This window comes from Pinus tabuliformis, chromosome Q (assembly GCF_031772625.1).
Source record: "Pinus tabuliformis cultivar Carrire ecotype Pingquan chromosome Q, CPIR1, whole genome shotgun sequence".
NCBI classification, from domain to species: Eukaryota; Viridiplantae; Streptophyta; class Pinopsida; order Pinales; family Pinaceae; genus Pinus; species Pinus tabuliformis.
The window spans coordinates 879,185,334-879,200,933 of NC_142296.1; the positions used below are offsets into that span (position 1 = coordinate 879,185,334).

The 15,600-nt window shown below is 37.9% G+C and overlaps 1 protein-coding gene across 2 annotated transcripts in view; it reads left to right on the forward strand.

Moving 5' to 3' along the window:
* LOC149222303 (putative histone-arginine methyltransferase CARM1) overlaps window positions 1–15,600 on the forward strand; it is a 381,165-nt gene that overhangs the window by 296,838 nt on the left and 68,727 nt on the right. For both annotated transcript variants that reach the window (XM_089385353.1, XM_089385354.1), the window contains exons 13-14: window positions 3,680–3,852; window positions 3,938–4,089. In XM_089385353.1, the coding sequence (XP_089241479.1) occupies window positions 3,680–3,852; window positions 3,938–4,089 (325 nt within the window). The remainder of the gene's footprint in view (window positions 1–3,679; window positions 3,853–3,937; window positions 4,090–15,600) is intronic.

Below are 15,600 nucleotides of genomic sequence, written 5' to 3' on the forward strand. Positions count from 1 at the left end.
CTTACATTCTTAGATCCAGACTCCCCATTGAAGTGACCTTTAGGTAGGACACCAGATGCTTCTCCACTTTGAAAGACTTCTTTGCTTCGACTGCACCCTTGGTGAATTTGAAGAGGGATGAGGAACCCATTGAGCCTTTTGTCCTTTCCAACTGTCTTTGGTGATTGCCCTTTCACTCTTGCTTGGGCTTTGTCTTCACCTCAACTCTGATACCATGTTAATTTTTGGTATGTTCTATGGTTAGAGCAAATTTACTTCAATTTTCGATATTAGCTCAATATCAATTCCATATTAGCAATCACATTTAGCATGATAGTAAACTTTAGATAGAACATAAACTTAAATCGCAAAAAACAAGCGAAGACAAGAGGACACAAGATGTGGTGCCAACGAGGGACAAACCCCAATGTGGGGAACCCTTGATCAATTCTTCTTATGTTCTTCAATAGTCTAGCAGGGAGAGGGAGACAATACATATACATTAGAAGTCAACATTTTGACTTGACAAAATAAGAGCAAAGATCTTCTCTAAGAAGATGACACATGAGGTAGTAGATCTGAAATCAGGTGATTCCATCACCATGTTGTACCCATCACTGTGTTGCACCCATCACTGTGCTGCACCCATTATACTGCAATACTGCCATGGAACAACCTTAGCTGCTTTCTATTGCTTGCAGCCTAGCAAAGTAGTTCGCTGTAACTTGTAAATATGATATAGCAAAGGTACCTTACTGTACCTCATCCGAGATATCAAACCTTCGAGAAGGACATCCTAAACTGTCCTCTATAATACGGATCTCTGCTCTATCCATGACTGCATTAGACACCGAGATCCTAGGACCTACACCCAAGACTGTAGCTATGCAGAGACCGTAATACTTCTTGTTACAGGTCTTAAGGTCTTCTCCTCCATCCATTTGATTGTGAGAAGACAACATCAAGGGTATGCTGTCTATACATATGCCGAGATAGAATACTGCTCCTTGTGATGCTTCAAGAATGTATCCAGACTTGTTCCATACATCCGAGTTTGTGACTCCTCCTAGGTCATCTCCATACCTGTGATAAAGCTTCTCCGATGACTGCGTAGGAGCCTGGTCAATGTGATGATCATCCTCCATTAGGACAGTGTTCATAGAGCTCCTTCCGACGAAGAGCTCTCGTTAGTAACTGCGGCTAGGGTATATCCTTTCATTAGGACTGCGTCTAACTGTGTGAGAGACTACAGCTAGGGCTCCTTTTGGAGCATCCATTGACAACGTATATCTTGCTGCATATAAAGGTCTCCTTTAGGACAACGTGAAGGGATCCTCGTCTGGCTGTATGGAACCCTCATTTGACTTGCGGAAGAGAGCTCTTTCTTTCCAACGAATTAGAGTGGAATAAGGCCAACAGTTAGGGCCTACGTTAAACCTTCTTCCATGATTGTGTTAGGTTCACTTCCATGATAGCGTTAGGTTCTTTATTAGGGCAGCGTTAGGGCTCCTCCATACCAGTGTTGAAGCCTTTCCTTGCTGCGTTATAAGAGCCTCCTTTTGGGCAGCAAAGATTCGTCTAATCATCCTCCATGGATGTAGATGAGGGCAGCATATAGATCTCTTTAGACAACGTATAGGGCTAGGGTAAACCTTCTAGGGCAGCATATTCTCTTAGGGACTCTTCCTTCCAGTAGAACCCAAACAAGTGGAGAGGAAGAGATCACAAGAGGTGTGAGTGTGTGTCTCAAATGACTTGCAAACCTCTTCTATTTTTAGTAAAACGTTGAGGATAAGTGGGGGCAATTTGGTTGCTGGCCGACCTTGACAAATTGTCCCATAACACAAATAAATTCATATCTCCATGAATACATGTTGGAATCGGATGATCTTTAGATCAATCCTACATCTGTTGACAAGAGGAATCCAAGAAAAATATCAGCTGCCATAAATAAGAAGACCCACATGGAGTTTGGTCCTAGTTGCCAATTTTAACATCTTGATATCCTAAAAAATTGTTAACTCTACTGGATTTTGAGTGAAATCTAAAATTCTACTTTCTTCGTATGAAATCCAATGAGGTTGGAACCACTCTCAAACATTTTGAGTCATTTCATGGTAATGTTAAAAATTTAAGTAAAAGGATGGAAATGAAAGATTAAGGAGATTGTCACTTTCACATTACCATATAATAGGACCATAGGCTTGAATATTAGGTTGGTCTAGTGGAGAATTAGAAGTGGGCCAACCAATTGAAAAAATAAAAACAATAAAAAAGGCAATTTTTTATATGTTGACTTGGGAAGGGACAAATAGAACAAAACCAATCCCGAACTGGCCGGTTCGGTACCGAACCGACCCATTCCTGTTCAGAGGCCCGGTTTGGATAGGTTTTGGGCCAAAAATGGTCGGACCGGCCGGTTCCACCGGTTTTGATAACATTGGTGGAGACACCCCCAAAATTATTGGTAAATTCATGGGGGAGGGGGGTGTTTGGGTTCTTGGCATAGAAAGCCCTGCCTCTAAAATAAAAAAAGTGAAAGAAAAAATCTTAACAATAACAATTCTTCCCATGTATATTCATTGTTGTGCAACGTAAACACTAAATTCAAATTTGTAAATGATAGAAACATGATTCATCAATCACCATTCAATTGAAAAATTCAAATTTGTAGTTTATAACAAAATGAGTAAGCAAGGCAAACCATACCTCAATCTCATCTTAAAGTCACATGCTAAATTACTGGTAAATGTCAAATAAGAGATATGTAAAGGTGAATGAAGTTTAGATGGTAATTTTTTTCCCTTTATTCTTGTCATATTCTCTAATTTTAAACTGTTTTTACGTTTTAAAGAATGTTCTTATTCATTTTTGAAAACAAATTCATGGGGCACCCACAAGTCCCCCTTTTGTGAAAATCATCTAGCTTTTTGGATGGTGGTGCCAACAAGCCACTCTCTTTGTGAATCACATCTTGTAACTTGAAAAAACATTTTGGGGTGTGTTTAACGGACTTCTGTAAAACGTGGTGTGTGTGGTTAAAAATTTCACTATACACCCTCGTCCTGGGGGTGTGCTCTCAACCTTGAGGGACACATTCCCATGGATTACTGCAAGAGTCTCTGAGATTTGGTTTCAACTCATATTATGATGATTTCTAGAACCATTATGGTCAAATTTTAGTGTAGTCTCATTTTTATGCTTTATGCTTTAATGTCAAAGCTGGCTCAATTTAAGCTTTTAGGGATATTTGAATGGGATTCGGTTTTTAGGGGGTGTGGGCAGCGAGGGAGGGTCTGTCCTCAACTTTGAGGGACATGTCCCCATAGAGAACTGCAAATTTGCCTGTGTTTTGGTTTCAACACATGTTATGATGATTTCTAGAACTATTGTGGGCAATTTTTAGTGTAGTCTTATTTTTATGCTTCTTCCTTTAATGTCAAAGCTGGGCCTCTTAGAGATCTTTGATGTAGACTTGATTTTTAGTTCTCCTTGTGCGCTGTTGGACTATGTCGAAGCTAGTGTTGTTCTTTATGCTTGAGCTAATTGTGAAAATTTGTTGTGGCAACGCTATATAAGAGTAGCTTTTCAAATATATTATTCATAATAACATTCAATTTTGTGTGGCAACTAGATTCTTTTGTTCTGATCTAAGTCGATTGTAGTTGTGTAAGCAGCTAATAATAATATGGATGTGCAGTGCTGTACAACGATGGCTGACTACTGCACCTGGAGCTCCAACTACACACTGGTATCAACTTCGTTGTGTCTTGTCTCAACCTATTTATGTAATGGCTGGACAGGTTATTACAGGTCGGCTCCATATGGTTGCACATAGTGCACAGAGCTATACTATGTATCTCACCATGTCAGGTATAGCCATTATATTAAAAGCTCAATTTGAAACAGCAACTGAATGTGGGATTTATTTTACTAAATGAAACTTAGCATTCTGCAGCGAAGATGTGGGGTGCTGGCGCTGATCAAGGTGGTATATTGCAAACTTCTTCAAGCAAGCTTGATCTAAAGGAACCATATTATCGCATGTCTCAACCTCAAGTTTATGCCTGGTCTCAGGATCAATCTACTCAGCAACTAGTGCAGCAGCAGGTGTGTGTATCTGTATGTAAATCTCTGAAATAATGTTTTCTCTGTTAGTATTTTGTTCAGTCTTTCTCATTGTTACAGAAGAATTTGCAGTTATGATTTGTCCATATCCTGGACTAGGCCAAACACACAGATTTAAATTAGTTCTGACTGCTTGGTCTGTGCAAGTCTTGGTTTGTTGGGTGAAAATGAGAGTTTTCTATCTAATAGAATTGAAGTGCGGTATAATTGCCACTTTTATGGCAGCTCTGCCACCTTTTACTTCTAAGTTTTAATAGCAAGTACCATGTCATGAATCTATGAGAATATACAAACATGGCAAGCAGAATGCCTTCACTTTTGAATGAGTTTTCTATAAAGCTGCCTAACATGACTAAAATATTTGTTTAATATAAAGAGATTTCAACAAGATGATTACATAACAGAAATAGAGAGACGCAATTCTCTACATGATATCTGGGCCAGGTTTGTTGTTGCAATGGACCTACAGCTGCTTGACACTCAGGGGTTGACTCTTCCTCAATATATATATGCAGGTGGTCCATGTTTGAATACATCCTCCACAAGCAGCCTTTCTGTTAAATGGAAAGAGTTGTTCCTACCTAGGAGGATCACAATATAATCTAGTGAGCTTAGAACTTTCTGCTCAAAATTGTTTTTCTGTTGCTGCCTGCATTCTTGTGTAACTTGCTTTGTTACCATCATATTGTCCAGAGCTTCTGTGACATGCTTGAAGGAGACTCGATATTCGGTCACTAGTCTAACGGGGGTTGTTTTTCCTTTTCTTCTTCTGCCAGAAACCTAGTCTTTGCGTATTTGTATATTCCTTGGTTGACACATCTGTTCAATTTGTTGCTGTGGTTTTCTGTTACAGCATGCACATATGTGATTCATAAATGCGATATATATATATATATATATATATATATATATATATATTGCATTTATTTGTTGCAGTGGTTTTCTGTTACAGCATGCACATCAGTGGTTTTCTGTTACAGCATGCACATATGTGATTTATACATGCAATATATATATATCTTGATGAGTTACAATGAAGGTCCCCCTGTATAAATACTAGGTGGGTGCTTAGTTTACATGAAGAGATGTGTCCTTTAAAATAGGGCATGTCCATATATTTTCCTAACTAATTATGTTTGCTACATTGCCATCCTGATATATATATATATATATATATATATATATATATATATATATATTGATATATATTGATGAGTTACAATGAAGGTCCCCCTGTATAAATACTAGGTGGGTGCTTAGTTTACATGAAGAGATGTGTCCTTTAAAATAGGGCATGTCCATATATTTTCCTAACTAATTATGTTTGTTACATTGCCATCCTGTTAAATTTTAGATTAAGATGTTCTTTGCTTAGGTCAGTTACTTCAATATTCAATGTTAGCCCATTTACCAGACCATATCATTTCCATTAGCAATCACATGAATCATAATTGATAGTAACTGAAGAAAGAACATAAACAATAGATCCAGAAGACAAGCCAAGACAAGAGAACACAAGGATATGGCTCAAGCCAGGGGAAAACCCTTGATCAATTCTTCTTACTATTAATATCAAATGTTCAGCAGAGAGAGAGTACAATAATTCAAGGTCAAGATTGACTTGCCAATTTGGAGATTCAATATCAATGTCCTTAGATACATAGCTGACTCAGCAACACAATTCTTGAGAAGACAATTTGTGCCCTCTTAGGCTTGAAACATACTGCTGTAAAAGCTTCTGTATTCTGGTGTTCTGGTTAGGGTTTGATGGCAAGCTACAACAACCATCTTTCACTGCTCCTAGACGGCCTTCCTTCTAGTTGATCTGCCTACATACAAGCACCCTCACATGCTGTTATAAGTCTGGTCACAGGTAAGGGTTGTTGGCAGGCTGCTACAACACCCTTTCCTCACCTTCCAAACCTCTTCCTTGACTGCGGCCACCTTCCAAACACCTCTGCTCCAATTCACTGTTGATCTGGGCTAGTAACCAACCCCAAAACAAGTGACACAACCTCCTGTTCAAGAACTCCAAGGCATGCGGCCTCCTATCAGTCCTTCGGCCCCTTGTCCAAGGTGATCTAGGCCTGCGGCCCACCTGAAGCATACAGCTAGGGCTGCGGCCTGCTATAGGAGAGAAAGCCCAACCAAAGATAAGCCCAAACAACATACAAATGTCCCTCATGAATGCGGCTTCCTTTCTGCTGCAATTCTGACCTGTTGTATACACAGAACCACCCACAAGACAGTCCAAACAAATCCAAACCAGCCTTTAACAGGCTCGGCCTCCTTCCTGAAGAATTCGGTCCTTTATACAGCCCAACCAAGACATCAATCTATCCCTTCCTTCTTTGCTGGAGCTTTCCTTCTGCGGCCATTTCAGAGAGAGAAATGTGTGATAGGATGTGTCCAATATGGTTGGAGGACACTTCTATTTATAGGATTTGGAGAGGGGTTCCACTTGAAGAATTTACCCCAAGCCGACCTTGACAATTTGCATATGTGAGGAATTAAATTCAAAAACATATTTTTCCTTGTCCAAATTTGATGATATTTAGGTCGAATTTGGTCCTCTTGAAAAGAGGAATTTAATGCAATAATCATCTTCATCAAATGAGATGTCCAAAGTGGAATTTGTCCCTAGTTACCAATTTTTTACATCCCCTCTAAAAAATTGCTTTGTGCTCAAAGCAAAGTTAACGAGGGCTATTTTGGCGAAAACTTCATGTCTCCTATGATGAATCTTTTTCCGAAAGGTTTTTCCATTTGATAAGGTGTTCTTTGATGGTTCTAGAACACGACCCTTTTTCCCCGGTGGCCAAACTACCTGCTAGTTGTAGAATAATTCTTCCGTTATTGTCAAATTTGGAATCTTTGTCTGAACATGTTGGACTTGTCCCAGCATCTTCTTGAGGTATGACACATGGAAGCAGTGTTGAAAATATTTGTATTGGCAAAATATCGGCGAGGGTCCATAAAACATCTTCTCGTCAATATCGGTGAAAATATCGGCAAACATAAAAAATGCATAATATATTCAATTTTTTTATTTTATTTTTTAAATGTTTTTCAGATTTTTAAACATATAAAGCATTGACAACATGAAATAAACACATTGGCACATAAATATGAAAAAAACACTGATGTATATGATGTAGTGGATGTAAAATAAAAATGATACATCAAAGGCGATACTAGATCCCGCTGATCCCCGATAATTGTCCAATCAAGGACTCAAATGTGGAGAACCAATAGAAAATAACATCACATATATAAAAGTATCTCATTATCATGAGTTATATATAGCAAAACAAATAAAACTAGCAACTATCTATCTAAGACCAGTGCCCTCTCCCTAGCAGCTATCTCTTTGTCTTTTTCATCAATTGCTTCAAGAGCTTTTTGTTTAAGATCTTCACTAGAAACCGTACAAAGCCCAACATCATGTCCAGGGAGTTTATATAGATGGTATTTCAATCGCGTAACTTGTCCTATCATCTTGGTCTTACACAATTTGCACGATAGATATGCCCAATTTGTCCCCCCATCAGGGTCCCCATAATTCCAAAATGGGTCTAAGGATTTTGGCATATTTGTAGTGAACTAAATCAAATTGGCATTAAGCACCCACACACAAAAAATAATAAGTAATAACCACCTCATTTTAAAAAGTAATTGTTTTACTACATTATCTACAATGTGAATGAAAAATGGCAATAAGAGGGTGCATAAGAAAGTTAAAATAAAATGAAGCTTGTTGTCCTAATATGGAGAAAACTCTTTCATTCGCTCATGGTCATGAAAATCAATAGCAAATTGGAAAAAAACAAAGAAGCAAAATTTTTTTAGGCAAAGAGGGCAGCAAGCATAACACTAAATCTATGAAAGAGAGGAAAAGAAATACTATTTTGAATGAAATGAGCAATACGATTGACTAGATTGTTCTTTATCCAACTAAATAATTGCAAAAAAAGTCATTAACATAGGGGTTTTTAAGAACATACCTGTTAATGGAAGAAATGAAGTTTGTTTTACTGATCTTCAATCTTTGATCCACAATTTTTTTTAGTTGGTGGTGATACTCGTTGTTTGATCCTCAATCCCTCAAAAACCACGACAAAGCTCTTCTCCTTCCTTCTCCAAGACTAAGAAACCAAAATGAGCAAATAAAACTACCAAAATTGTATTTCTAGCCATGACCTAGCCTGCCTGGCGATATTTGAGGTCGTAGCACAATATTTCGGAAATATCGCGATATTTTCTGGCAAAAAAATATCGCAATATTTTCAGTTTGTTTGTTATTTCATTCTATTTTGGTTTGTTGCTAAATTTTCTTTTAATATTTTGATGATCCTTTTCTCTTCATCAATTGGATTCTTGACTGCTTGAACCTTGACGTCATTTAGTGCAAATTCCTTCCACTTTGGTGGTTCATACACATATAGGGTCTGGAAGGGAGCCATTTTGGTGGATGTGTGGTAGGTAGAACTATACCACCATGCGGCTAAATGCAACCATTGGGACCTCTTGCTCTGCTTATCGATCACAAAACAACAAAGGTAAGTTTCCAAGCATTTATTTACAATTTTTTTTGGCCTTATGTTTGCAGATGGTAAGTTGAGCTTATATTAAGGGATATTCTGGTTTGTTTGCAAAATTATTTCCAAAAATTCTCTTTAAATTTTGGATCCCTGTCACTGAAAATGAACTCCAGAAAACCATGCAATTCATAGATGTTCTTACAAAAGACATCAACAATCTACTTTGTTGAGTTTGTCCCTTTTATTCCCAATGCACATGTTTAGTTAGTCTGTCAACATCGACAAAAATCTTATCTTTTCCATTGGACATGTGTAATCCTTCGATGAAGTCCTTTGAAATATCTTCTCGGTTTTGGTTAGGGATATGTAAAGGGTGAAGTAACCCTGGTGTCATGTCCCCAATTTTTATTTTTTGCATTAGAGGCAATTTTGGAAAGAGGAGACTTTTTTGGTTTTGGGACTTAGGAGAAAAAGGGAAAATTGTAGGTCTAGTGGAATGTGGGGGCCACTAGAAAGAGAAATTCAACCCAAGGAGGGAACTCACACTCTTGGAGGAGAGAGAAAAGAAAAAGAAGTGCAAATTAGGGGGGGAGAGAGAGAGAGAGAGAGAGAGAGAGAGAGAGGGGACCACAAGAGGAGAAGAGGCCAACAAATTATAAATAGAGCTTGAGGGCCTCACTTTTGGCATCTTTGGTCATTTTACAATTTCAACATTAGTTCTTTTGAGGTGCTTAGCCAATAGAACTGTGTTGTTCAACGCATGGAATTTTTGAGTGCGAATTCCACCTCTAGAACTTCAAGTGTCACCCTAGGGGAGTAAGGAGGAGTCCATCTCAAGGCTTCTATAGGAATTACATTGCAGACTATTTCGAACTGGAGCATGTGTCTCTTAGGGTGTAAAAGGAAATTTGAAGGGTTGAGAGAAGCTAGCAAATAATGGAGTTTTGGCTAGAGAATTTGAAGAATTTATCCATAGGAAGGACTAGTTTCTCCTTGGTGATTTGCAGGGCTGAGAGTGCGACATTTTGGAGAGCTGAATTTATCTATTTCAGGCCCTGCGTAGGGATTTTTGGACAGCTACTACGCATATCTTTTGACAAGGAGAATTGGGGAGCTAGAGTTAAGGAGAAATAAGGAGGTTTCGAGGAGGGATTTCCAGGGTTGGTTGAGACTTTTCCAAGAATTGATTGGCCTTCTATAGAAAAATTCTTTCTACAGGGTGTTTTTCTAGCTAGTTAGAGCCATACACATTTCTTGGGGTCACCGGGGCTCGTTGGATTCAACCCAAACCTTTTTTGGGTTTTTGTGGGTTTGCTGAGAGGTGGCTAGGATTAATATTGTAGAATTTTCTGAGCACTTTTGAGGGAAGAATTCCTAGTTCCATCCAGTAGCCAACAACAAAAATTGTTGGAGTAAAACGCAGTTTATTTTGGGACCATTTCCACAACTTGGGTTAGCGAGATATTTTTGGGTCTTGTTGAGTTGGTGGAGTAGCGCCTGTGGCTAATTTCTCAGAATTTTTGGAGCAGTTTGGAGGGCTAAATCAATAGTTCCTTTCTAGCGGCAACAACTGTTTTTCTGGGTGGACACAGATTTGGTAGTAGAGCCATTTCCAACGTTTGGGTACCATCATATTCACCTAGGATCTTGCCTTGCTTGTTGTAGCAAGCCCAGGTTCTATCTTTCTTATTCTTTGATCTACTAGTTGTCCACATTGATAAAATGGCTTAGTTTTTCGCCCTATTTATTGTTTTTTATTGACTGGCGCATGTGTAGAAAAATTATTTGCTATAACTTAGTTCATGCATCCATTATCTACTGTAAATTTCGATTTGGGATATTACACTTGGTGTCAAAATATTCTCATTTTTATGCCCTTGACATGTGTCACATTCAACAACAAATTTTTGAATATCTTTGCTCATCCGTTTCCAATAGAATGATTGTCGTGCATTGTAGCACGTTTTCAAAAATTCAATGTGTCCTGCTATTAGAGAACTGTATGATTCCTTTAATATTGTACGTTTATGCCCTTGTACTGTAAGATGTTATTTTTCTATTTGAATTTTGGATTTTGGACCAAATTATTGATTATGGAATAAGATTTAGGATCTTTGGCATATTCAACTTGAATTTCATCTATCCAATCGAGAATCACCACTATTCTTGCACAGATTATTTCATCATCTTTTTGTGATAGTGCATTCACAACTACATTGTCCTTACCTTTTTTGTGTAATATTTCCATATATCGAAGGTGGAAAGTTTTTTCATCCATTTTTGTTGTTCAGTGGATAACGTTTTTTTATTGTAATAAGAATTAAACACTGTTGTGATCTGTATGTATTGAGGGTTTACTTTGTAAGAGGTATTGTCGCCATTTGGCCAACACAATGCAACAAGCAAAGTTCGTATACGTAACAATAATCCTCAAAATACTTCGAGGACAAGGACATCCATTGTAGTACAAGTAATTGTATATTGAATATTATATAGAAGAATTGATGAGATGGTGTGGATGTTGCAAATGAAGCCTGCTTATATACATAGGCAGGTGTCTCTTCAATGAATATTCATGTCTTTAGGACATGCCTCTTCATTACTAATGACTATTTAGCTAACCTTATTATGATTCTTATTGTTTACATTAATTGATTATTTTTATATGAATTATATTCATAACATTGCCTTCCGCTTCAAAAAGCTTTGTCCTCAATGCTTACTGATGAAAGGTCTTGATCTCTTTAGTTGTTTCAAATTCTCATCTTAGTACTTTCATCTTCATTGATACAAAACAATATGTTCCTCTAAGTGATAAACAAAATTGTTGGACTTTGAATGGATCTGACCATTCTAGATTAATCTCTGGTGGAATCTTCTGATCACTAGAAATTTGTAATGAATTGTTATCATAGGACTGGATTCTGCAGACTTCAGTGTTCCTTGGAACATAAATTTGTTGTTTCCATTTTGAATGGTTCAAATATGTAGACTGACTTAGTTGTCTGCTCTTGTGATTCAGAAGTTGATAAGTTCTTCTTCTAGTTGGACTTCCCCTTATCATGTGTGTGGTAGTTTCGTGATTTACTTTAATTATTGTTGTCGTTGAGCTGACTACTAAATCATCACTTGGAATGTCCATTGTTTGAACTGAAACTTTTGAATATATTTTAACTTCTATTGGTTTCTCATCTTCTTGAGTTGTGATATTGACTGGATCGGTATTTGTTTCTGTTGAAAAATGTGTAACTAGGTTTGGTCTTCATAAGTATGGAATGTATTTTTTATTCTTCTAATTTATGAAATGAAAGAAAATTATTATTATTATTTTTGGAGCATGGTTTTCATGCTTAGGTGTTTTATTTTCTAGGTCAAGCACTCATTTAGTGCTTCTAGGGTTTGTCCTAGGTCAAGAAGTCAAAAGAGCCATTGTCTTAAGTTGAAGACTCCATTGGGCATATTATAACTTGTAAAGAAAATTATTTTTGTCTTTGAAAGTGTTGGAATACCCTTCAAGGCCAAATAGGTTTGGTAGCTGGCAAGTCGGCCTAAAGGAAGAGCCACATCCACCCTTGAAGAGCTTATAAATAGAAGAGGACTCGTCCCCCTTGAAGCACACTCATTCATTCTAGCGAAGGAAGAGGATGGAAGAGGTAGCAAAGAAGAAGAAGGACAAAGGAGACTTATGTTTGGGCTATTTTCCTCTCACGTGCTAAAGAGAACTAAGGTTTCTGCTGCAGACATAGGGCATCCACTACAAGTTCGATCTTGGAGAAAAGGAGGCAAAGAGGTCAAGAAAAGGTCACCAAGGGTCTCTCTCAAGCTCCAGAAGTTAGGTAAAGGCAAGTGAAGGTCAGAGGAGGGCTCTAGAAGAAGATCGAAGTTCTCACATGTGGCAGCGACAGTTGCAGGGAGGCTAAAATTTCAGATCTGTAGTAGGAGGTTGAAAAGGTGCTACTGGAAGAGATTTCACTGGGTTTGACTAGATCGAAGTTGGCACATCATTTGTAGAGGTTGGTCTTGGTCTTGGAGGGTATTGGTCTCAATCTTAAGGTCATCAAATTCATCAATTGAAGAATCTATTAGGAAAAGAAGAGATTTAAGGGTTTTACTCTCAAGAGAGGAGGTTTTGGCCCTGGCTTGCAGCCTATATACTGTGTCATTGTTCTTCTTATTTTTGGTAGCTGTTTGATGCTTCACACATATAATAATAAGGAACAAAGCTAATAAGTAAAAAGGAATCACAAGTAGTTATCAAGTAAAGAGAATTAATCATAATCATTGCCCTATTGAATTCTCAACATGGTATCAGAGCTAAGGTTGGCTAATTCTCTACATTGAAGAAGTTCCTCAAGAAGTGTTCAAAGGAAGCAAGATATCTCAAGAAAAACATCAAGGAAGCATGGAGTCTCTTATTCTCTACAAAGAAGGAAGTAATCAAGGAAAAGGATGAAGGTCTCTTCTCGACACTCATTGGCACATTCCAAGATGAGAGCATTTGGGTAATTGATAGTGGTGCATCTAGGCACATGACAAGTCATCACAAACAATTGAAGACTTTATCAAAGGGAAAATCTTCTTATTCAGTGGAACTTGGAGATAACAAAAGCTGCCCCTTAAGAGGTATTGGATCAACCTCTATAGAGCTGGAGAATGGAAGCAACATTCACCTCAACAACATCCTATTTGTTCTAGGTTTGCATAAGAACTTACTTTCCATTTCAAGTCTATAGGATAAGGGTGATAGAGTAGCTTTCATTGATGTTGTATGGAAGAAAAAACTCAAGCATAGAGAATGCTAGAGTGATCGATATTCGTGAAGGAAGACTTTATAGGCTAATATCTCCTCTAGCTCAAGCCTTGGTTCACATTGAAATTAGCCCATGTGAACTATGGCATAGAAGATTTGGTCATCTTCATTTCAAGATCCTCACATTTTTAAGTTCCATAGTAGATGGAATACCTGAACTAAAAGAAGACCATGAAGGAGTATGTAAAGGATATGCATTGGGTAAGAATACCAAGAGATCATTTGGAAGCGGTGCTTCACGGTCAAAAGAAATCTTGGATCTCATTCACTCTAATGTATGTGGCCCTATGACTCCTAAATCTCTTGGAGGTCATCTATATTACGTCACATTTATAGATGTTCATTCAAGAAAGACCCAGGTTTGCTTAATGAAAACCAAGGACAAAGTATTTACAAAATTTCAAGGATTCAAAGCTGAAGTGGAGAACCTTAGAGAAAGAAGAATAAAGATACTAAGATCTGATAATGGAGGAGAATATACATCCACAGAAATTATAACATTTTGCAAGGAGTATGGGATTAAGAGGGAGTTGATAGTCCCATATAATGTCAAACAAAATGGAGTTGCAGAATGAAGGAACCGATCCATTGAAGAAAGTGTAAAGGTGATGTTACATGATCAAGATCTACGAAAATTTCTGTGGGGAGAAGCCATGAAGACTACAATATATATTCAAAATCAAAGTCCCCACAAGGTCGCTGGACAACAGGTCTCCCGAATAAGTATTCAGTGGCAAGAAACCTACTGTAGATCATCTCAGAATCTTTGGGTGTCTCGTATATATTCATATACCAAAGGACAAAAGGAAGAAGCTAGATCCATCAGGCATGAGTGGTATATTTGTTGGCTACAACAACTCCTCTAAGGCTTATAAAATCTACATAAAGGAAGGACACCATATAGAAGTAATTCGAGATGTCATATCTGACGAAAGTATCGCATTCGTGAAATCTAAGGAACTTCCCATGGAGTCTGATGACGAAGAACTTACCGTATTTGAAGAAGTTAATAAGAAAGAAGGAGAATCTCATCGTGAAGATGAGGGTCCTAGTGAACCCATTCAACCTGTGGTCCTCCCCGAATCAAGAAAGAGACCAAATTCATTGAAATCTACACTACTTGATGCAGAAGGTCATGGGGCAGTGAAATGCTCATTTTGAGAAAGCAAGAAACCCAAGATATTTTTTGGGTATGCTGCATACATGGCAAAACTTATAGAAGCAGAACCATCCACTTTTGAAGAGGTTGTCAATCATCAGGAATGGAAGGATGCCATGAATGAAGAGTATCAATCTATAATGAAGAATGGAGTTTGGGAGATTGTACCTAGGCTCGAAGACAAATTTGTGGTGACTTCCAAGTGGATCTATAAGATCAAACATGTGGCAGATAGAAGTATAGATAAGTATAAGGCAAGATTTGTGGCTAGGGGCTTCTCTCAACAAAAAGGCATCGAATATAAAGATACATTTACTCCAACAACAATGTATACAACGATTCGTTCATTGGTGTCTCTAGTAGCATCGATGGGATGGAACATCCATCAAATGGATGTCAAGACTGCATTTTTGAATGACACAATTGATGAGGAAGTCTATATACAACCAACCTTGGGATTTGAAGTTAAAGACAGGAAGGCATATGTTTGCAGATTGAAGAAAGCATTATATGGCCTCAAGCAAGCACCAAGGGCATGGTACACTAGAATGGATGCATACCTACAAAGAACAGGCTTCACAAAAAGTTCTGCTAATCCAAACCTTTATATCAAGATTGTAGATGGAGAACCTGTAATCATTCTTTTGTATGTAGATGATCTTCTCTTGACAGGTGTAGAAAGGTTGAATTGAAGAATGTAAGAAGCAACTAGCAGCGAAATTTGACATGAACTAGTAGGGTTGATGCATTACTATTTGGTACTAGAAATATGGCAAGGACATAGTGAAGTTTATTTGGGTCAAGGAAAGTACGTGGTCAAGATGTTGAATAGGTTTGACATGATGGAATGAAAACCGATGACCACTCAGATGATCACAAACTTGAAGAGACTAGGGAGTTCCAAATCAAGCCCTTTGGATCCTTCCAAGTATAGACAATTGATTGGCTCACTGATGGACTTGGTGAACTCTCGACCAACCATA